We start from the raw sequence: 22,237 nt of genomic DNA, 5'->3' as shown, positions 1-22,237 counted from the left end.
TAGGATGGAGGTGGCACTAGAATTTTTAACGGAGGGAATATGCTCAATTGGATGGTGGCCATTTTCCAGGCTTTAAAATAAAGAATAAAATGACCATCAACGTGGCCAACAAAAAAAGGGTCCACTTGGAGGCTTGCCTTGCTGCCAACACCCTTGCCAGCACAACAATGGAGTCGCCTAGAAGGTTGGCGAAGACAGAGGGTTGCCGCCTTGAGGAAGAGGATGCTTCTCGGGAGCGTGCAGAGCGAACGGAGAAGAGGGAGCTGAAGAGGGCTCTGATGTTGGCGTACCTGCTGCTGGCGACACACACAGAGGAGATGGGCTGCAGAGGAAGTTGAGGGTTGCTGGTGGGGCGCCCTCTGAAGAGAGAGAGAGAGAGAGAGAGAGAGTGGCCGGGTTCTTTCTGGTGTGGTTGGCGTAGCCGCAGGCGCAAAGGAGAGCTAACAGGGAGAGGGAGCAGCCTCTGGAGCGGGCTGCTGGACGTGATGGAAGGTGCTGCTACAGTGGCTGGCGAAGACAGAGGGTTGCCACCTTGAGGAAGAGGATGCTTCTCGGGAGCGTGCAGAGCGAACGGAGAAGAGGGAGCTGAAGAGGGCTCTGATGTTGGCGTAGCTGCTGCTGGCAACACACACAGAGGAGATGGGCTGCAGAGGAAGTTGAGGGTTGCTGGTGGGGCGCCCTTTGAAGAGAGAGAGAGAGAGAGAGTGGCCGGGTTCTTTCTGGTGTGGTTGGCGCACCCGCCGCATGCGCAAAGGAGAGCTAACAGGGAGAGGGAGCAGCCTCTGCAGCGGGCTGCTGGACGTGATGGAAGGTGCTGCTACAGTGGCTGGCGAAGACAGAGGGGAGCCGCCACTGAGGATACTGAAGCAAAGAGAGCGTTTGCCCCCCAGGGGCTGGATGCGCAAGAAGTGAAGTGGGTGGCTGCAATTGGCAGCTGAAGCAAAGGACTGCCGCCTCTGGTTGGAGAGACGGGCTAGGGAAGTCGCCTAGGGGCTGGTACCGTGGGAAGGTAGCCACCTCAGTGGAGTGTGGGGTGGCCAGTGGATCATGTGCCGATGGTCAAAGTTTTGAGGTGTGGTTAAGGTGTGCAGGACAGCGTGGCTGTCCCACTGCAGACGAAGCTGGAATAGCTGTGCTGTTGAAGACAGGTGGACAGGGACGTCGAGGGTCTCTGGTTTTGAGGCCGCCAGTGGTAGCTGAAGTAAGGAGAAAGGGAGCCGCCAAGGAGAGAAGCGAGCAAGAGTGTTCGCCGTGTTGCTGGCTGGGAAGTGCCTTGCTCTTGCCACGGACACTACTGGTGGCTTCACCGTCAGTTCTCAGAGCTGGATGATGTGTTTGTGGTTGAAGGGGCTTGGTTGTCAGACGCAAGGTTGTAATTCCAGAGGCAGTGAGGCCGTGGTCGAATTCCCTTGGCAGTAAATCCAAGCCTGAGTGTTTGTAAGGTTGTGTGAGTAAAGGCTTCTGTGTCGAGAGAAGCTTGTATGAAGTGTTGACTGGAAATGTATTTGTTGCTGAGTGTTTACTTTGATTAAGGTGCCCCTGTTTTGTACTGTCTTTCTGGTGTGGGTGGTGTGGTGAATTGTGTGAGTAGTGTTCCAGCCGGTGGCTGGTGGTGCCCCCGTTGGTGTTAGTGTTTTCCAAGGCTCTTGCAGGGACAGCTATAGAGGCAGGTGATTCCATGTCCGGAATTTCCGACAGCTTTCTGGTGCCCCCACTCAGGAGAGCTCAGGGATTGTTACAGGTTTTCATGATGTGGTCTTATCCAGAATTTCATGGCAGGAAGGGTGAAGATGTGTTTGACTTCTTGGAGCAAATGGAGTTGGCATGCATTAGCAATCATGTTACAGATGAAGAGCATGTTTTGAAGCTAGTAAAGATTTTCTTGAAGGACGATGCCCAAAGCTGGCTTAAAGATTTTGAAGCACAGGATGCGGCATGTGAGCTACATGGTGCTTTGACCTTAGACAGGTTGAAAGAAGGCCTTTTGGAGCATTTTCAGCAAGCAGATGAGCCTAGTGTGCTTTGGCAGGAGTTGAGCATCTTGAAGCAGATCCATGGGCAATCACTGGATGATTTTGTGAAGGTATTTACATGTTTGTGGGGTAAGTGGTGTACGATATTGAAGCAAGAAGTTCCTCCTATGTTTTTGAAGAAAAGCTTGTTTATTGATGGTTTGCTACCCCATTTGAAGGTCAGGGTTGAGTTGAAGAATCCCAAGTCATTTGATGATGCAGTTAGGGTTGCTAGGGAAAAGGAAGGCAAGATTTTCAAGCAGATGGAGATGGGTATTTATCCGCATGAAGGTATTGTGTCTGCAAGGGATATGCATGTAAATTTGGTTGAGGTGGATAAGAGTCCTATGCAAAGTTTGATTAGACAGGAGCCTCAAAGGCCTATACAGGTGCAAAGGGGGATGTTTTATGTGCCTTCTGATTTTTTTCCAAAGTCTTTAAAGCATGTGAAGGTGGATGAAAAGCAGGTGAAGGAGCAAAGTGAAGATGTGTGTTTGAATGGTAAGTGAGATAGGCAGTATGGTTTTTGTAGTCCAAACTGTGCAGGCGGGAGCCCGAAAGGGCTTCCCGTTTTGGATATTATGGAATATGTGGCTGGCTTTGCGGATGTAGCTAAGGTTTTCCCTAATGATGTTGTGATTGAAACTAAGGATGTGCATGTTGAAAAGCAGGATGAGGAATCTAGGTCAAGGTTTGAGACTTTTGCAGATGAGGAGTTGCCAGTGGATTCTTCTTTGGATTTGGACGTCATAGCTGTACATGACAGTGATTTGGAATGCTCTATTAAAGATCATTTACATTCGGATCTGGATGACATGCATGCACATGGAAGCAAAGAGGATGATGCCTTGGGATTAGTTGATGATAAGAAGGAAGAGGAGTTGGATACAGAATGCTTTGACGATGATTCTTTGCCAGATTCTACAAGGGAGGAGGATGGGGTAGAGACTTGTGATGAAGTGAAGATGGTTTGCAATGCGGATATGGAAAGTATAGAGGAAGATCCTATTGTTATGGATTTTCTTGGACAGCTTGATGGTGGTGTGATACCTACAATGAATGATGTGGATGTTTTTCCATTTGATACATTATGTGCTGGGGAGCCTTTGGACGATGATACTAGGGGGGTTGGCAACACTCAAGAAGGTATGCATGTAGATTGGGCTAATGAAGAGCGTTGTGATGAGAGTATTGCACTTGAGGATGATATGTGGGCAGTTGCTAGCCTTGCTGAACAGGAGCCAGAGATAGACATGGATGCAAACATGGTCGAGAGTGTAACAAAGGCTTCTTTGCGTGTTGCTGAAATGCTAAAGGCAAAGTCCATGGATGACAAAGATTCTGAACCAGTTGAGCTGTATGGTTGTGAAGAGATGCCTATTTTACAAGAGTTGGAAGTGCTTGTGGACACTACTGTTGGAAAGGATGTGGATTTTTGTGTGCATAAAAGTCAGAATGCTGGAACTTGGCCTTCACTGGTGTTGATGAATTGGATGCTAAATGTTGCAATGCCACAGGTTTTGAAGACAAGGAGGTTTGTTGTGAGTGAAGTGCAAAGGCTTGAGGGTGATGCTGCGTGGTCAGAGTCTGTGAATGCTTATCAAATGATGGATGGAAATGATTTGGTGGCACATATGGTTGATGTTTGGTATGTAGTGATCCAGCCATTTTGTTTCATAGATGTTGGGAAATGGGATGGTGACTTACAGCAGTTTCCTTTTGATCCTGGTGGATAGCTATTGGACTTTATCTTTTTGTTGCTGAGCATAAATGCTCTAGCAGACGGGGGGGTTGGCAAAGTATGTCAAGCGAAAATTTGAAAGGTGTTTTGGGCTTGGAATGCATGGCGTGTATAGAGCTTTGCCCTGGAATGCCTTGGCAGATGTACAGGGTGGATGGTTTTGTTGTAGGCTTGTGCAGGTTTGTCCGAAGTGTGGTCCGCTGGAGGTGGTATCAGCTGTTCGGCCGCTTTGTTTGTGTACGCGTCCAAGAATTGAGTGGACACTCGTAGGTCGTATTCGAAGGTGTGTAGAACCATGGGCGGCAATTAAAAATTGAACGGGCCAATGTTGCCTTGAATAGGGTCCAGATATGGAAGGAAATGTATGTATGCATGGTAGGATGGAGGTGGCACTAGAATTTTTAACGGAGGGAATATGCTCAATTGGATGGTGGCCATTTTCCAGGCTTTAAAATAAAGAATAAAATGACCATCAACGTGGCCAACAAAAAAAGGGTCCACTTGGAGGCTTGCCTTGCTGCCAACACCCTTGCCAGCACAACAATGGAGTCGCCTAGAAGGTTGGCGAAGACAGAGGGTTGCCGCCTTGAGGAAGAGGATGCTTCTCGGGAGCGTGCAGAGCGAACGGAGAAGAGGGAGCTGAAGAGGGCTCTGATGTTGGCGTACCTGCCTGCTGGCGACACACACAGAGGAGATGGGCTGCAGAGGAAGTTGAGGGTTGCTGGTGGGGCGCCCTCTGAAGAGAGAGAGAGAGAGAGAGTGGCCAGGTTCTTTCTGGTGTGGTTGGCGCAACCGCAAGCGCAAAGGAGAGCTAACAAGGAGAGGGAGCAGCCTCTGGAGCGGGCTGCTGGACGTGATGGAAGGTGCTGCTACAGTGGTTGGCGAAGACAGAGGGTTGCCGCCTTGAGGAAGAGGATGCTTCTCGGGAGCGTGCAGAGCGAATGGAGAAGAGGGAGCTGAAGAGAGCTTTGATGTTGGCGTAGCTGCTGCTGGCGACACACACAGAGGAGATGGGCTGCAGAGGAAGTTGAGGGTTGCTAGTGGGGCGCCCTTTGAAGAGAGAGAGAGAGAGTGTGGCCGGGTTCTTTCTGGTGTGGTTGGCGCAGCCGCAGGCGCAAAGGAGAGCTAACAGGGAGAGGGAGCAGCCTCTGGAGCAGGCTGCTGGACGTGATGGAAGGTGCTGCTGCAATGGCTGGCGAAGACAGAGGGTTGCCGCTTTGAGGAAGAGGATGCTTCTCGGGAGCGTGCAGAGCGAACAGAGAAGAGGGAGCTGAAGAGGGCTCTGATGTTGGCGTAGCTGCTGCTGGCGACGCACACAGAGGAGATGGGCTGCAGAGGAAGTTGAGGGTTGCTAGTGGGGCGCCCTCTGAAGAGAGAGAAATGAAATGAAATGAAATGAAATGAGACCAAAAAGGTTACAACAATTGGTGGATCTGATACAATGTCTGTGTAAGGAAAGCTAAAAACAATTAAACAACTAACTGAAACTGAAACAACTATGAGGAAAAGTACGGTACCAGGAGCTCCTAATGGATAACATGTGGGAGAGAGAGAGAGAGAGTAGCCGGGTTCTTTCTGGTGTGGTTGGCGCAGCCGCAAGCGCAAAGGAGAGCTAACAAGGAGAGGGAGCAGCCTCTGTAGCGGGCTGCTGGACGTGATGGAAAGTGCTGCTACAGTGGTTGGCGAAGACAGAGGGGAGCCGCCACTCAGGATACTGAAGCAAAGAGAGCGTTTTCCGCAGGGGCTGGATGCGCAGGAGTGAAGTGAAGTGGGTGGCTGCGGTTGGCAGCTGAAGCAAAGGACTGCCGCCTCTGGTTGGAGAGACGGGCTAGGGAAGTCGCCTAGGGGCTGGTACCATGGGAAGGTAGCCGCCTCAGTGGAGTGTGGGGTGGCCAGTGGATCATGTGCCGATGGTCAAAGTTTTGAGGTGTGGTTAAGGTGTGCAGGACAACGTGGCTGTCCCACTGCAGACGAAGGTGGAATAGTTGTGGCTGCTAAAGACAGGTGGACAGGGACGTCGAGGGTCTGGTTTTGAGGCCGCCAATGGTAGCTGAAGTAAGGAGAAAGGGAGCCGCCAGGGTGAGAAGCGAGCAAGAGTGTTCGCCGTGTTGCTGGCTGGGGAGTGCCTTGCTCTTGCCACGGACGCTAGTGGTGGCTTCGCCGTTAGTTCTCAGAGCTGGATGCAGTGAGAGAAGAGGTTGATGTGTTTGTGGTTGAAGGGGCTTGGTTGTCAGATGCAAGGTTGTAATTCCAGAGGCAGTGAGGCCGTGGTCAAATTCCCTTGGCAGTAAATCCAAGCCAGAGTGTTTGTATGGTTGTGTGAGTAAGGCTTCTGTGTCGGAAGAAGCTTGTATGAAGTGTTGACTGGAAATGTATTTGTTGTTGGGTGTTTACTTTGATTAAGGTGCCCCTGTTTTGTGCTGTCTTTCTCGTGTGGGTGGTGTGGTGAATTGTGTGAGTAGTGTTCCAGCCGGTGGCTGGTGGTGCCCCCATTGGTGTTAGTGTTTTCCAAGGCTGTTGGAGGGACAGCTATAGAGGCAGGTGATTCTGTGTCCGGAATTTCCGACATAGTGCATGGTGACAAACTGGCTCATCATCATCAGTGCAACATTGTAACAATATTAGTACAATTCAAGATGATATTTGTCGTACGTCGTGACCCCATTGTAATCCTCATTCCAGGATATGTTAGGCACGAGCTACGTAGGTCATTCTCAGCCATAGCAAGTCAGTCAATCAGTCTGAGCTCCTTAACCCACTTAAAGAGACGCATTCATGCATATACAGTCAATAGAAACCTTAGGGTTTGCATTAGAAAGCATTCTGTATATTGCACATCATTCATGCATAGCATCTAGACCATTGCAGGAACCCAGATATCATCCAATATTTATCACGATAATTACTAGGATTTTTTTGGTATTTTTCCCATCATTTTCAGCATTTTATACACATTTATGCATTTATTATTGGACATGAGCAGTTGGCCAGCTCAGTAGCCAGCCGACTGGCTCCATGAGTCCATATAAATAGAATCCTTGCATCATCATTCATTCATTCAATCATATTCAACAAAGGAGCCTTCAAGCGCTTGTCATCCTCAGCACTAGGAGCATAAGCGATTGCAGTTTCAACCTCCTCCTCTCAGCATTTTCCTCCTACAGCCCTAGGCGCATCAACGCATGAGCATTCATCCCCTGCATCAACAAAACGCAGCAGTTTCAGCATTCAGCCAGCATTCAGCCTTGCGTTTTCTGCATCCATACAGTTTTCAGCCAGTATTCAGCCTTGCGTTTTCTGCATCCATACAGTTTTCAGCATTCATCCATTCATCGTTTTGCTCCAGCCACTTGGTGAAGGTAAAACGCAGCATTCATATTCATTTACAGCATTCATACTCAGTCTGGAAAAGTCCCAAACAGCCCCCCTCTCAGCCCTAGCTTTGCATCCTTCCCTCATTCCATTGGGAAGAGTGCATAGGCTCGAGATTGGACATCTTCAGTGCTTCTACAGCAGTATACAGTTCAGCCCAACACTTGGTCTTCAGAGGTCTTGCGTTTGGCTTATCATCCATGTCCTCTAAGTATCCAGTATGACAATGTCCTTCCTGATAACCATGTTCCACTCTATGCGGTTGAGAGCAAAAGACAGGGCCTCTATGCTAACTGGAACCGGGGGAGTGAATCCACTTGCATGCCGTGCATGCCAAACCAAGTGCCTACCTATGCATACCAACACTCTGTATCTCCCCAGAGTGTCAGTTGTCTCAAGGACTCCAGGGCTAGCCGGGGGTATCTATCCAGCGGAAGCTCCCATAGCCTGCGCCAATATGTCACTGTCTGGAATAGAGCCTCTGTCACTATCAGTGCAGCCTCCATCTCTGCACACACAATTTCATGTGGCACTGATGGCATACTCCTAATCATGTGCGAGATCATCGCCACTAGGGGCCTCTCCATCGACTTCCACCCATCACATACCTCCTCTGTATCTATCTCGGCCGTCTCTCTCCTCTGTCTCCTCCTGTGGTATACGCTGGGACCCCAGATGAGTGCAGGTGTAACTAGAGTATCAAATAGTCAAAGCTTCGTCCTCGGCACCTGAAACTGTATCTCTGAGAATTGCCTCTCTAGCAAGCCAAGGGCTGCATATCCCCTCATCAATCTAGCTTTGGCCGCCTTCCGCATCGAGAACCGAGATCCAGCAAAAGTGATCCCAAGGTATACATATCAGGTAACATACTCCACAAGCTCTCCACTGTATGTAAACTGTATTGCAGATCTACCTATCCACTGTGGGGAGGTATTAAAGATCATGACCTTGGTCTTTCCAAGGTTCACAGGAGTCCCGATCCTTGCAAAAGGCCCGTAATGCATCCAAATGCCTTTGTAGCCGCTCTGTTGAATCAGAAATAAGAACAATATCATCTGCATATACAAGAGGATCAGTATCAGGACTCCTGCTAAATGTGCTCTTGGTCCTCCCTTTCTGTCTATGTAATCTAAGATCTCGTCAATGTATGGACCAAATAGTCTGGGAGACAAGCGGTAGCCCTGCTTCACCCCAACAGGTTGTGTATGATCTCTGAGTCACCTCTTGGAGCCCGTACTTTGCCTGTGACTGACTCATAGAGTGTAATGATCCCCCAAAGCATCTTTGCTGGCACTCCCATATCTTGCAGTCTCCTCATCAGTATGGCCCGTGGAGCAGTATCAAAAGCCTTGCGGAAATCCACAAAGCAGCAGTATATACAATGCCCATGAGCTCTTCCCTCCTCAATGATCCCCCGTAGTGTAAAGATATGATCTAGTGTGGAGTGCCCTCTCCTGAAGCCTACCTGCCCTATGCTCTGAGTCTTTGCTCTTCAGACCATCTACTAAGCTCATGCTCCAAAATTGAACCATAATCTTGGCCAAGGTGTGATCAATCATGAGTCCTGTAGTTGTTGGGGTCCATGGGGTCACTTGCTTTCAAGATAGGTACAATAGTATTCGATGACCAGCTGGTGGGGAAGCCCTCAAATAGAGCCCTGTTAAACATGTGAACCAGTAAAGGGGCTAGTGTGTCCCTAGCATGAGAGAAATGCTCGGTGAGGAGTCCATCATGATCCTATGCTCTCCCAGTCTAGTCTGCATCCTATCAATAGCATTGCTCACCATGCTAAGGTGAAAGAAAGAAGAGTGAGGGGGACGAGGTTCAGGTGGATTGGGGAGAGGGATGCTTGGGGGCATGGTAGAGAGAGGTGACATTTCCAGGTGCCGGGTGAAATAATCCAAGTCGGCAAGCAATGATCCTGGAAGATTCTCCAGGCCTCCTTACAATCCCTCCCAAGAAATAGCTGGTATAGCTCCTGCTCAAGCTTGGGTCGGTAGGCTCTCTTCTTCCTCCATGTGAGACGCCGGAAGATCACTCACGCCGCCTGTTAGTGAGTGGTGGATCCTAGCCCCACCTCTCGATGTAGACGGGCTCGGGTATCACAACATTCCTCATCGTATCAGCTATTTTGTGGGACAATCCCTCCTAGTGATGTAGGGGTGGCTTTGGAGTGCAAGAAGGCGGCTGCAACGGACGTATGGAGGGTGGCTGCGAGCTCTGTGGTAAGCTCATCAAGTGGGATGTGGGGGTCAAGGTCGGAGAGGATGCGGTAGACATGATCAAAATAGATGGAAGAGGTTTCTCTGGTGAATTGTTATCTCGGGTGGCTGTGATGGGGCAAAAGTTGGCGATCTGTTTTTTTGGAAGAGGAAAACCATGGTTATGCCATGTATAGGGTTATAGTTTTTTTTAATCAACATTCATGCTGTTTTTATCATAAAAGAAGCATGGGTCTGTTTTTAATTAAAAAAGCAAGGGGGGCCAAGTCTAGGGCCCCGAAGGGGGGGGGGGGGGGAGTGGTGGGGGGGGGGGGGCAATTTTTAGCGCACATGTTAAAAAAAGGCCTTTTTCGTAAAAGAAAAAAAACACTCGAGTGTTTTTCAAGCCATAAAAGGGAAGGCCTAAGGCCCTTTGTACTCAACCTGTTACAAAATCGAGTGAAATGGCCGTTGCGACGATTCGCAACCGGATCTTCATCTCTCATGTGTGGAGCATACTTGTGTCACCTTGTTTGGCATGCTTATCTCTAGTTTCTCGTGTGAAACGTATGTTTTTTCCTGGATTTTCCTGAATTTTCAGAATCGGTCACATAGGTGTCTTGCAGGAGCAGACCTTTCTTTATTTGTATTTCTCCATTTACCATGGCGGTTCAACTCCGCTTTGTTGATGACGTTTCCAACCATGAGGAAGATCATCCTCAAGGGTCACGAGAATACCCAGAGGCATAGCTGCACGTGGTCATGGGGGTTGAGAAAGCTTACTTCAAGGAGCAGACAGCACAACTACAAGCAGAGTTTCGGGAAGAGATCTAGCTTTTACGGCATCAAATGGTTGTACTTCAGTGAGCGGTGATTGGTGCAATGGCTCCTGCGGGACTGGCAGAAGTAGCTCCTTTGTTCACACTTGAGGCTTTTGCATGTGAGAAAAAGGAGAGAACCCAAGAGGTGGTTGACTCTTGGCTCAACCGTTGGAACGTACACTGACGAGAAGGAGAGCAGCTAACTAAGAAGAGGTCATGGTAGTACCCATTGCCAATAATTGGTCATGGATTACCTTAACCTTCATCACAAACGATTGCATGGAAGTCCCTGCTGTAAACTCCAGAGAAAAGAGCTTACCCAATAGATTGACAGACCGCATTGTAGAGTCCCGTGCATATAGATATGTCAGCTTTCTACAAACAGAAGCAGCACAATCCAATGTTTGCACGGCGGGGGAGACCTCTGGTGAGATGGCTCGTACAAGTGCAGAGTGAGCTTTTGAGTCTTGATTCTCCCAAGCTGAAAGTTCTGCAAGAAAGGCATCCTCCTGGTCTTAAGTCCACTTCCTAGAGCTAGTAGGACGTTCGAGCTTTCGTTCGTGGCCCTGAACAATCTCCCAGAGTCCCTTGTGTGTGAACCAGACCTTCATCTCTAGCTTCCAGTGATCATAGTTTGAACCACTGAGGTTGTCCTCATTGTTCGTACAGGGAGGACCCATATCTGTCTCAAAGAAGCTATGTCTCAAACAACCTCTGTAGCTAAGCAATCCACGTGCTCTCTCAAGCACCTTTCCCACAGGATCCAATTCGGAACTAGTAGCCGCCTCTGAAGATGCAGGCTGGAGAGCAGCAAAAGGAACCCAAAACACACCACCGGGAACCTCCTACCATAAGGGGGAGGAGATCTTGGAGGAAGAAGAGCTGATGTGCCACTTGTCTGGCAAAAATATCCTTCAAGAATCTTCCAAAGAATTGATACCCTTATTGAATTTGCAGCTAGAACTCCTCACTTACCTCTGTAGAAGAAAACGCAGCCTGGGGGCTAGCCGACAGCAGTAGGAGGGCTTGTAGATCAAAAAAAATGCAGCTAAGGAAGAAAACGTAGCCATTGTTTGAAGTATCTACAGCCTCGAGAATCTAGGGAAGCAGAAAACGCAAGGCATAGTTGAAGAAGGAGTGACGTAGAGAGCAGATTGTGCAACAGCCAGAGCCTAAGCGTATGATACCATGAAAGAGTGTGCACAAGCGGAAGCAAATAAACATGAGAGAGAGAAAGATTGCAAGCAAGAACAAGAGCTTTATTAGATTGAGGTTACAGAGTACAAGAGCCAGCAAATAGGGCACTGTTGGATGATTGAAAAAATAAAAGAGAGCAACTCTTATATACTTGTGCATGAACCAGGTCAGCTGTAGAAACAGGCCGACAAAATATGAATAGATGTAAATACGATGTGATAAGATGTGAATACGATGTGATAAGATGTGAGTGGATGTGATAAGATGTAAATGCGATGTGATAGGATGTGATAAGATGTGAATGTAACGTAATGTAAATGGATGTGGATGTAGATGTGATGAGATGTGGGTGGGATGTGATGTGATGTAAATGGATGTGGATGTGGATGTGGATTTGATGCGATGTGATGTAAATGGATGTGGATGTGGATGTGAAGAGATGTGGATGTGATGTGATGTGATGTAAATGGATGTGGATGTGGATGTGAAGGGATGTGGACGTGAAGGGATGTGGACCTCCACGACAGCATATGAAGATGCATTATTTTAACACTTCGGAGGAGTGTCTCACAAACAGCCAAATACAATGAAGAAGTTTGATCAAGGACAGACTGGGGGACAGCAGCAAGTCCAATCCAACTATGCTTTTCTCTGCCCGATGGAAGTTAAACGCTTGATTTTGGGGTAATATCAGTCCTACTCCAGTAGATGGTAGGAAAATATCTCTAATGGGTATATGTGGAAGATAACCCAAGAAAAAGTCTAAATGAGCAATGCTTTTCAGCACACAACTTTATCAAAATATTTTTCAGCACGCTACGTCCAGTAATTAACTAATCACAAGTCTACATCTGAATACACAACTCCTTCACAAACAGACGGAAAGTCTTACCTCACAACTATCTAGAGTCAGTGAGGTCAGCCTGGGGCAACCACCGCCCACACTGAAAACTTCACAAATGGAGTTCGACAATGAATCGCACTCTGAAAGGTCAACCGTACAGAGGCAAGGGCATTGCAGAATCATGGTGGTGAGAGACACCTGCTTCTGAAGGACAAGCCTCTGCAAAGTGCACACTACAATCAGTGTTTCTATTAACCATGATATAATAGGTATGCAAATAAGATTTAAAAAGCAAGAAAAAAAATCAAGGGGCACACCTTAAGTGCAAGAGATGAGATGTCTATGCGCTTCAAAATGGGACAGGTATATATGCTAATGTTCACCAACGCAGGACAGAATAGAGTCAAATCAACAAACCTGTAGCAGCAAAACTACACTTCAATCACAGCAGCACCTTACATCTTCAATTACTGTTCAAAAAAAAAAAAGTCCTCTACAAGCCAGTTTGCTCTTACTTGCGGCAATTAGAAAAAGTTATATTTTGCAAAAGTTGCAAGTCCAAGACAACAGAGGTCAGCAATGCACAGAGATCCAGCCTTATAGTCTGCATAAAGAAGACATAGACCCTTGTGATTTACTCATTCATCTTAGTGTTACGTCACCTGTATTTACAGGATTCCTCTAAAGAAGTATATAAAAAAGAGTCTAAGGGCTACGCTAGTGGATGAGGTGGCCAATCGGAGGAGAAATTTCCTAGGGAAAAGCCCTAGAAATTTGATTGATTCTCGTCCAATTGGCCACCTCATCCACTAGCCTGTCCCTCCAAACAGGACATGGTTGCCAGGATGGAGCATGTGCAAAGAGAGCTTAGGGTTTTCTAAAAGGCTATGGGGGATGGAGGATAGCCATGGTGAGTGTGTGTGTGTGTGTGTCTGTGTGTGTGTTGGGGGGGGGAGAGAGAGAGAGAGAGAGAGAGAGAGAGAGAGAGATGTGACAAACTCGAGAAAAAGATTGCACAACTCAAATGATACTCCATGTTATGTACATGCTGAATATGATGATCGGTCAGCCTGGATGATGCCCATGACTGATGTAATGTTGTTGGCCTAGAAATTTGATTTATTGTCTCCCAAGGCATTTCTCGTCCAATTGGCCAGGGAAAATCCCTAGAAATTTGATTGATTCTCGTCCAATTGGCCACCTCATCCACTAGCCTGTCCCTCCAAACTCCTTATTATGTTAACATTCATGGTTGCCAGGATGGAGCATGTGCAAAGAGAGATTAGGGTTTTCTAAAAGGCTATGGGGAATGGAGGGTAGCCATGGTGAGTGTGTGTGTGTGTGTGTGTGTGTCTGTGTGTGTAATGGGGGCATAGAACCACCCAAATGATGCCAAAACTGAGAACATGTGGACTGATGCATATGAGGATTAGCCATGGCCACATATGTGCATGTGACACAAAAAATGCACAAAGCACATATGAAGCATAGCTAAGGTGGCTCTGAGATACCATGTTAGCATTCATGGTGCCAAGATGGAGCATGTGCAAATAGAGATTAGGGTTTGCTGAAAAGCTATGGTGGATGGAGGATAGCCATGGTGAGTGTGTGTGTGGAGAGAGAGAGAGAGAAATGACAAACTCAAGAGAGAAAGATTGCACAACTCAAATCATACTCCATGTTAATAGAACACCCAAGTAATGCTTTTATAGGCACTAAGCCTTATCTTTTGACCAAAACCTAATAAGGGCTATTCACACCCCAAGAGGGTATTCACGCCAACTCCTACCCAACACATATTACATACACTTCCTCAAAGGAACCCATGAATATTGGTCGTATGAAAAGCCTTATCTTGAAAGAAAAATACAAGATTATCCTACCTCAAGCATCAAGCATTGTGAAAGTGCTGCCATTGATGTAGAATTGATGCCTTCACAGTTCTGTAACCTCAGCTCTTTCAGCATTGGCAAGCAAACACCCTACACAAAGCCAGCGGCTCGCAATGAATATAAGGTCAGATATGAATAATAATATGATTGATCATCTAACTTATGCTCCATATTCAACAAGGCATCATTCTGAGCCATGTATTCACCTGTAATGAGATGTTCGGACAATGAGACACATCCAAAGTGTAAAGATTCAAGCAAGCAACGGAGATTTCTCGCAAGGTTTCATCACTGACATAGGAACAGTGTGAGATATCCAAATCTAAAAGTGCCGGACAAGCAGTGGTAGCTGCACGAATGCCAGCATCTGAAAGCTTATGGCATGATGACACATCCAGGCTAAGCAGCATGGGGCAATGTAGCATTGCCGAGGCCATGCTTGTCCCCTTCAATGACAACTTATCCAGCAATGGACACCTGTAAATTGTAGATTATAAAAGTGAACCCTCTCTCTCTCTCTCTCTCTCTCTCTCTCTCTCTCTCTAGAGATATGATAGACTTGCTAGCTCTCATGTTTAATAGAGCCATGTGTGAGGGGTTTCCTGGGACTTGGAGTACTTCCACGATTGTGCCGGTACTCAAGTCTGGAGATCCGAGCCTGCCGACTAACTACCACACCATTATGATTGGTCACTCACTGGCCAAGCTATATGCCTCTATTCTTGAGCAGGAGTTGAGCAGATGGGCAGAGAGACAAGGGGTCCGAGCTCAGGGACAGGCCGGTTTCAAGAGGAGATTCTCTACTTTGGATCATATCTTTACCCTCAGGGCTATCATTGAGGAGGGCAGAGCACATGGGAGGAGGATCTACTGTGGCTTTGTGGATTTCCGCAAGGCCTTTGACACAGTGCCCAGAGCTAGATTGATGCGTAGGCTGCAAGACTTGGGGGTTCCATGTGAGCTCATTTGGGGTATTATGGCACTTTATGAGACAGTAGTTGGGCAGGTGCGGACTTCAAAGGGTCTCTCCCAGCCAATACACTCCACTATAGGGGTGAAATAGGGCTGCCCGCTCTCTCCGACTCTATTTGGACTATACATTGATGAGATTTTTGATTATATTGGGACACGAGGGGACAGAGGAGCCCAGTTGACTGGCACTTGGATACCTCTGCTCTTATATGCTGATGATATTGTGCTTATAGCAGACTCACAAGAGGGTATGCAGAGGCACTTGGATACTTTACATGCTTATGCACACGACAGTGGGCTCTTAGTTAACCTTGGTAAGACCAAGGTTATGGTGTTTAATACTACAGCTCAGTGGGTCTGGAGATTAGCGCCTATTTTCACATATGAGCAGGAGACAGTGGAGTATGTTGACTCATACACATATCTTGGAGTGGTGTTCACTCGGCCCACATTTTCCATGAAGGGGGCAGCAGAGGCCAGACTGACTAGAGGATATACAGCACTCCACAAGCTCTGTCACATGCACTCTGCACTCAGTGCATGGTGACAAGATGGCTCATCATCAACAGTGTACATTATTAGAACCCAGTAGGATGATATTTGTCGTACACCGTGACCCCATTGTACATCCTCAATCCAAGATAAGTCAGGCACGAGCTATGTAGGTCATTCCTCGGCCTTAGCGGGTCAGTCAATCAGTCAAGTCCCTTAACCCACTTGGAGAGAATCATTCATGCATGTAGAGTCAGTAGAAGCCTTAGGGTTTGCATCAGAAAGCACTCTGCATCCTGCATAATATGCATTCATATGCCTGTGCATCATTTAGAACATCTCAGAAGCCTTAGGGAATTTACTAGGATTTATCTGGTATTTTTTTTCATATTTTATGGTATTTATTTAGCATTTAATGTCATTTATTACTTAGGGAATTTACTAGGATTTATCTGGTATTTTTCCCATATTTTATGGTATTTATTTAGCATTTAATGTCATTTATAAGTATAAACTTTATTAAATAAATGACCAGCCAACTTGACCAACCCCTAGTTAGTATAAATAGGCTTGCATAGGGCTTAGTTCTACCGTTCAGTCTACAGTGAGCTAGGCGCCTTCATCCTCAGCACCACGAGCATTCCCCGCCTTTAGCCTAGACTGGTCCCTGCCTCTGGAGCTTGTGTTAGTGCTTTCAGCCTTCCTTGCAGCTTAACGCAGCCCCTTCATGCAGTCCATTCAGTAGCCAGCAGTTACACAGTCTCTAACGCAGCAGTTCATTCTTTCTATACCCTAAACACAGCAATTCAGACCATCAGCCCTTAGGCGATTGCATATAGTACCCTGCCAAGCCCCAGGACAGTAGATTACAGTCTGCGTTTGAGCACATAACACCACCAGCAGCCATTCAGTCCCCTCCATGCCTGCGTTTGCAGATCTACAGCCGTACAGCAGTGCATTTCAGTCTACAGTCTGCGTTTTCAGTCCAGCATCAGTTCTACAACAGTATTCTGCCTTCTGTGCATCATCCATACATGCAACAGTCATCTGGTGAAGGTAACATATCATTCATAAGCATTTACAGCATAGTTACATAGCTTAGAACAGTCCACCGCAATCCTTTCTCAGCCTCAGATGTGCAGCCCTTCCCCTCATGCCCTTGGGAAGAGTGCATAGGCCCGAGATCAGTTCATTGAGGTGTTTCTACAGCCGTGTACAGTTCAGCCACACTTCCGATCCTCCTAGATCTTGCGTTTGGCTTATCTACAGTCCACAGTCATTCTCTCTAACGTAATAAAGCAAATACTATCTCGTTATCGGGATAGGGGGCCCTTCAGTGGGTAATTCGGGACCCAATCTGGTGTACAGTTCTCATATCTCTCTCTCGTATCTCTTTAAAGTTTGAAGTCATTAAAGAGGATTGCTAAACTCACGAAACTCAAGATACAGAAGACAGTGTGAGCATTTGTGTGACAGGATCCTCCAATACGAAGACTTCCGCAGCATATTACAAGCTCTCTCTACTCTCTCTCTTGTTCGTTGTCTGCTTCCGCCTGTGCATTCTCCAACATGGTATCATTCGCTTAGGTTCACGCTGCTCCATCCTTCTGCAAACTGCTAGCCATCTTCTATCTTGCTGTGCGTTTTGTTTCCGTTGCTTCTCCAGCTGTAGACCAGTCTCCTTCAATGGCTATGGTTCATTACCCTGCTGCTTTTTTTGGTCCAGCCCTCTTGCTGCTGTTTCCGGGCGGCGTTTTGATCTTCCGAGGCACACTGCGAAGTGTGGCTGCGTTTTCTGGTCCAGCCAATCCTCACCTTGCTGTCGGCCAGCCTTATAGGTTGCGTTTTGTCCTACACATGCAGGTTCTTGGAGTTGTGGTTGTCTTCTACTTCAGCATCAATTGTGGTGAGCTTCTTGCATGAGGCGTTGCTAAATAAGTGGCACTACATCTTCTTCCTCCACAAGTCCCTACCCTTCCCGGTAGGAGGCTCCCGGTGGTTTCCCTCTGTCTCTCTCAGGTTTGAGAGGGGGCTGATTGGTTGTGGAGCCTCTCTTTCTTGGAAAGCACTTGCGAGGAGTCTTGGAGAGCTAAAATTTGTGTTCTTTGTTGCTGTGGATATGGCAACCCCCTTACGAACAAGGATGACAAGTTGAAAGGACCCAACTATGCCCATTGGAAGCTTCAAATGCGGATCTGGTTCATCCACAAGGGTTTGTGGGATATTGTTCAAGGCACTGAGAGAAAGCCCGAGCGTCCTCATAACTCTAGGAGGTGAACTCAAGATCAAGAGGATGAATTCGTTGCGGAATCACAAGACTCGGAGAATCAAGATTCGAAGGCGCATTCACTGCTTGTGCGGACCATCACAAAGGAGGTCTCACCAATCGTGCAAACTCTCACCAGTGCTCATCAAGTATGGTCTAAATTGGAGGATCTCTTTGCTCGAGATTCGTCGATGAGGACAGTTACCTTGCAAGGGCAGCTCTACAGTTTGTTATTTCCTGTAGGCAATTCCATGTAGTCGTTCCTCATGAAGACCAAGGTAGTCCATGACCAGTTACTAGCTATGGGTGCTGCTTTGTCCTCTCCTCAACTGGCTACACTCATCCTCCACAAGCTTCCCCCGGACTATGATCTGATTTCTCGATCTTTGCGGTGCCAGGTCACATCCACTCAGTTGGATTTTGATGATCTTAGCTCCCTACTCTTGGAGGAAGAGTCCATCCTCGTTTCACAGGGTAACTTGAAGGTGTCTCTCAACAGTTCTGACCAGGCACTTTCTTCAGTTCAGAAGAAAGGTCGGAGTCGCTACTTCTCTTGCCGGAAGAGGGGACATATTGTCACCAATCTAGACATTTCCAATATGAAAGGGGTCTGGTAGACTCCAGGACGTCCAAATATTCGGAAAGAACAAGCTTTGGGAATGGGGGATTATCCAGGAATACAAAGGATCACACTCCTAAAATTTAGGAGAGTTGCTATTTTTGGCCCGACTCCGATGGAAATTCTATTTACGTCATTACGTCTGGAATTGAGCAGATACCAAGAGTTGTCAAAGTACCTATGACAAATGGACTACCAGTTGGGATATTTTTAGAGATAAAGATTATGGGAGAACCCATCTCTTAGATTGGGAGAAAGTGGATCAAAGTGAGACAAGTGGCCTCACACTTGTCAAGAAAGTGGATCAAAGTGAGACAAGTGGCCTCACGCTTGTCATTATAGCCTTCTCTTGCCATTTTAGCTCATGGGAGGCCCAAGTCTATAAATTGGAGCCCTCTCTCTTCATTTGAAGGAGGCTCTCTTGCTGCACACTAGCCTCTACCACCATTACATGCTGCCCTAATGATGGCTACTCTCTTTCTCTCTCTCTTGAAGGCTGCCCATGAAGAATACGGGCTGTTAGGGACTGTTTTGGAGGCTTCCATCACGAAGAAATACTGAAGACAAGGGTATTTAATCATTTTATTATGATTTCTACCAATTGTACTTCTTGTACCAGCCCTTGTACTTGATGTACCAATTGTACCAGCCATTGTACTTGCTGTACCTGCTGTACCAACCACTGTACATGTACTAGCTGAGTGGAGGATTGTACCTACTGTTTCAGATTCTGTACCTGCTGTACCACCCACTGTACCTACTGTACCAACCATTGTACATGTTGTACCGTCTGAGTGGAGGATTGTACCTACTGTTCCAGATTCTGTAGCTGCTGTACCAGCTCTATTGGTGCTGCCCTGACTTGTTTTGGTTGCCCGTGGTGCTGCCCGACTTGTTCATGGTGATGTATATGGTATATTATTTGCTTCAGCTGAGTTTTTCACATATGGCATCTTGAAGACCCGTGGTGATGAGGGAGATCAGTACCCTCAAGGGAAGAGGTAGTTTACACACATTCATCGTATTTAGGGGCTTCTTTTGATAATAGCCCGTGTGTTTGATCCAACGATGGTTGTATATGGATAATCCGGCATCTCCCGTGGGTAGAGTAAGACCCTCAAAACTGGTACATGATATTATTCTCCTTGGGTAATAAAATACTCCAAGGGGGGGGTTGGCCCATTCTGGCCTCTATGCGGTGTCACATGTGCAAGCTCCACTTTTCTGTATACACGTGCCCGTATGTGACAATGGAATTAGAGCATTGGTTTCGTTTTTTGCTTGAGAAAGACCATTTTTGGGCATACGAAAAGCTTTTTGCTGAGCATACAGATTGTGAAACATGAGCATGCAAGCAGTGTTTGGTGAGCATTCAGATGCACAGCATTCTGTTAAATCCGCATATTCTAACCAGGCCGATGTACTTTCAGAACTAGAGGCTCTCAAACGTCAAGTTAGACGCTATCGTGAGGAGAGCGCTGAATTGCGGTCTCTCAAGAATGACCCTGATGTGCAAAGGGTTTTGAATGAAAAGAAAAAGAAGGGTTCAGTGACGATGCAACCTTTGAGGCCATGGCAGCAGAGATGGGATATGAAGATCCTAGAGAGCTGGCCATATCTTATTTGAAAGGCAAAAAGGATGTATTGGGTGATGCAGGTACAAAAAGGACTCCCCGCGTGGAAGCACATGCAGATTCCAGTACATCAGGAGATGTAGATCCTCGTCACCGAGAGCGTTCTTCAAGTGAAGATTCTCACCACTCCAGGAGCGTGTCTCGAGTACGTGGGAAGAGACCCATGCATGAGTCTCCTAGCCTAGACATGGGGCTAGAGACAGGTCTCGTTCTAAAAAGAAAAGCCGAGAGTTCATGTCACGAGACAAAGATGTGAAGTTTGAGAACTTCTATGGCAAGATGAATACTACGAAGGCGCTTGCTTTTGACAGTTTGAAATTACTCTTTGCAATGAAAATTTCTCTGAGAAGTCTAATCTCAGGCACGTGGGTATGCATCTCAAAGAAACAGCTAGTGATTGGTGGATGGCCAAGATTTTGGATGCAAGTGCTGCCCGCACATGGGATGACTTTAAAATTCAGTTTTATGCTCAATTCTTGCCTCCATACTTTGCCAAGAATGTACGCAAAGAGTTGTTGAATTTGCAGCAATGTGATGAGCTATGGTGGATCAAATGCTAGAATCAACATCATTAACAAAGAGATAAGACGATAATTAAGACGTGATTAGTGAGCAATTAAGACGTGATTAGTGAGTAATTAACTGATAGCTTAATGTAGGCATGGATAATCAAAAACCAGCAAATTCTCATTAGGCCAATGCCTCAATTTATAGGGTTTACATCCAAGCGTCCAATCCCACTGATTTCTCCTTGATTCACTCCACCTCTTTTGCTTGATTCTCTCCACCTCTCCCAGAATATCTCCACACCTCCTAAATCTCCTCATGCTACCCTTTATTCTCTCCCAGTAGATACTTCTCACCTTTTCACAGGTTCTCTGTTCTCTTTTACAGCCTCTTGCCAAGGGCTTTGGCATTTGTTTAACACCTAGTTTGCACACATAGTTGCCTCTAAACAAAAACCATGAGGTAAATATTGGGTTTTCACCATACATCGTGCCATCTCCATGAGAGACCTGTTCTTACTCTCAGCCATACCATTTCGCTAAGGTGTGTATGGCACTGTACATTGATGCCTTATGCCTTTTCCAGCCATATATGCATGAAATTCCTTGGACATATACTCTCCCCTCAATCTGAACGAAGGGTGCCAACTTTACATACCCCCCTCGATCCAAATGAAGGGTGCCAACTTTACATTCATATGCATTTTCAGTCATGGATACAAAATGCCTAAAGCACATAAAAACCTCCGACTTCTGCTTTAATGGATACGCCTAGCTATATCTGGAGTAATCATCAATAAAAGTGACGAAGTAGAGATATCTACCAATAGATGGTGTCCTCATAGGACCACATACATCACTATGTATAAGCTGTAATTTCTTAACAACTCTCACAGATCCATCCTTTGGAAATGATGCCCGATGCATTTTACCAAGAATACAACCCTCACATACATGTCTAGTAGGGGTCTCAAGAGTTGACAACTCAAACACCAACAAACTGCCATAATTCAGATGGCCAAATCGTGCATGCCATAATTCTCCATCACTCATAGCACGAGTCGTAGAGACTGAGCAAGCATCATGCTGCAACTTCTCAAATACATCCATCTTGTGTAGGCCATGAAACAAGGTACCTGAGGCAATGATAGAATAACCATCATTTCTATCCTAAACTGTAAATCTGTCATCCACAAATTTCACTGTCAAGCCTGACAAGGCTAAGGTTGAAACTGACAGCAAGTTCTTCTTAATGCATGGCACATATAAAACTTTCGAAAGAGTAAATGCATCCCCATTTGCAGTAGTGAGCACAACTCTACCAACTCCTTTGACAGGATACGAGGAACCATTTGCACATGTGACGGTTCCTGCACTTGGGATAGATTCCAGAGATGAGAACAAACGTTTTTGTGAAGTAATGTGCTTACTAGCACCACTGTCAAAGTACCAAGCATCCGATTTTGCCATTGACATGCATACATCATAACAGAAGGGTCATAACTGTAATGTACAGTCCATGTCCAATCATCTTGAGTAAAGCTTGCAGATTCCTTCTTCTCTGCACTTGGTGCAGATGCATCAACCACAGCCATGCCCGGTTCTTTCTTTTTCTCTTTCTCTAGCCTTTTCTTACACTCATGTATATAGTGCCCTGGTTTCCTGCAA

At 46.6% G+C, this 22,237-nt stretch overlaps 1 protein-coding gene across 4 annotated transcripts in view; it reads right to left on the bottom strand.

Moving 5' to 3' along the window:
* The window catches only part of LOC147637253 (F-box/LRR-repeat protein 15-like), a 72,928-nt gene that overhangs the window by 34,037 nt on the left and 16,654 nt on the right, over positions 1 to 22,237 (bottom strand). For all 4 annotated transcript variants that reach the window (XM_086800874.1, XM_086800872.1, XM_086800875.1 and 1 more), the window contains 5 exons: positions 14,287 to 14,557; positions 14,072 to 14,170; positions 12,704 to 12,792; positions 12,506 to 12,605; positions 12,237 to 12,407 (listed from right to left, as the gene is read on the bottom strand). In XM_086800874.1, the coding sequence (XP_086657000.1) occupies positions 12,237 to 12,407; positions 12,506 to 12,605; positions 12,704 to 12,792; positions 14,072 to 14,170; positions 14,287 to 14,557 (730 nt within the window). The remainder of the gene's footprint in view (positions 1 to 12,236; positions 12,408 to 12,505; positions 12,606 to 12,703; positions 12,793 to 14,071; positions 14,171 to 14,286; positions 14,558 to 22,237) is intronic.

The sequence above is a fragment of the Cibotium barometz genome, chromosome 7, assembly GCF_041138505.1.
Source record: "Cibotium barometz isolate CiBa-2024 chromosome 7, ASM4113850v1, whole genome shotgun sequence".
Classification (NCBI taxonomy): Eukaryota; Viridiplantae; Streptophyta; class Polypodiopsida; order Cyatheales; family Cibotiaceae; genus Cibotium; species Cibotium barometz.
This window is presented reverse-complemented; position numbering and strand designations above follow the sequence as displayed.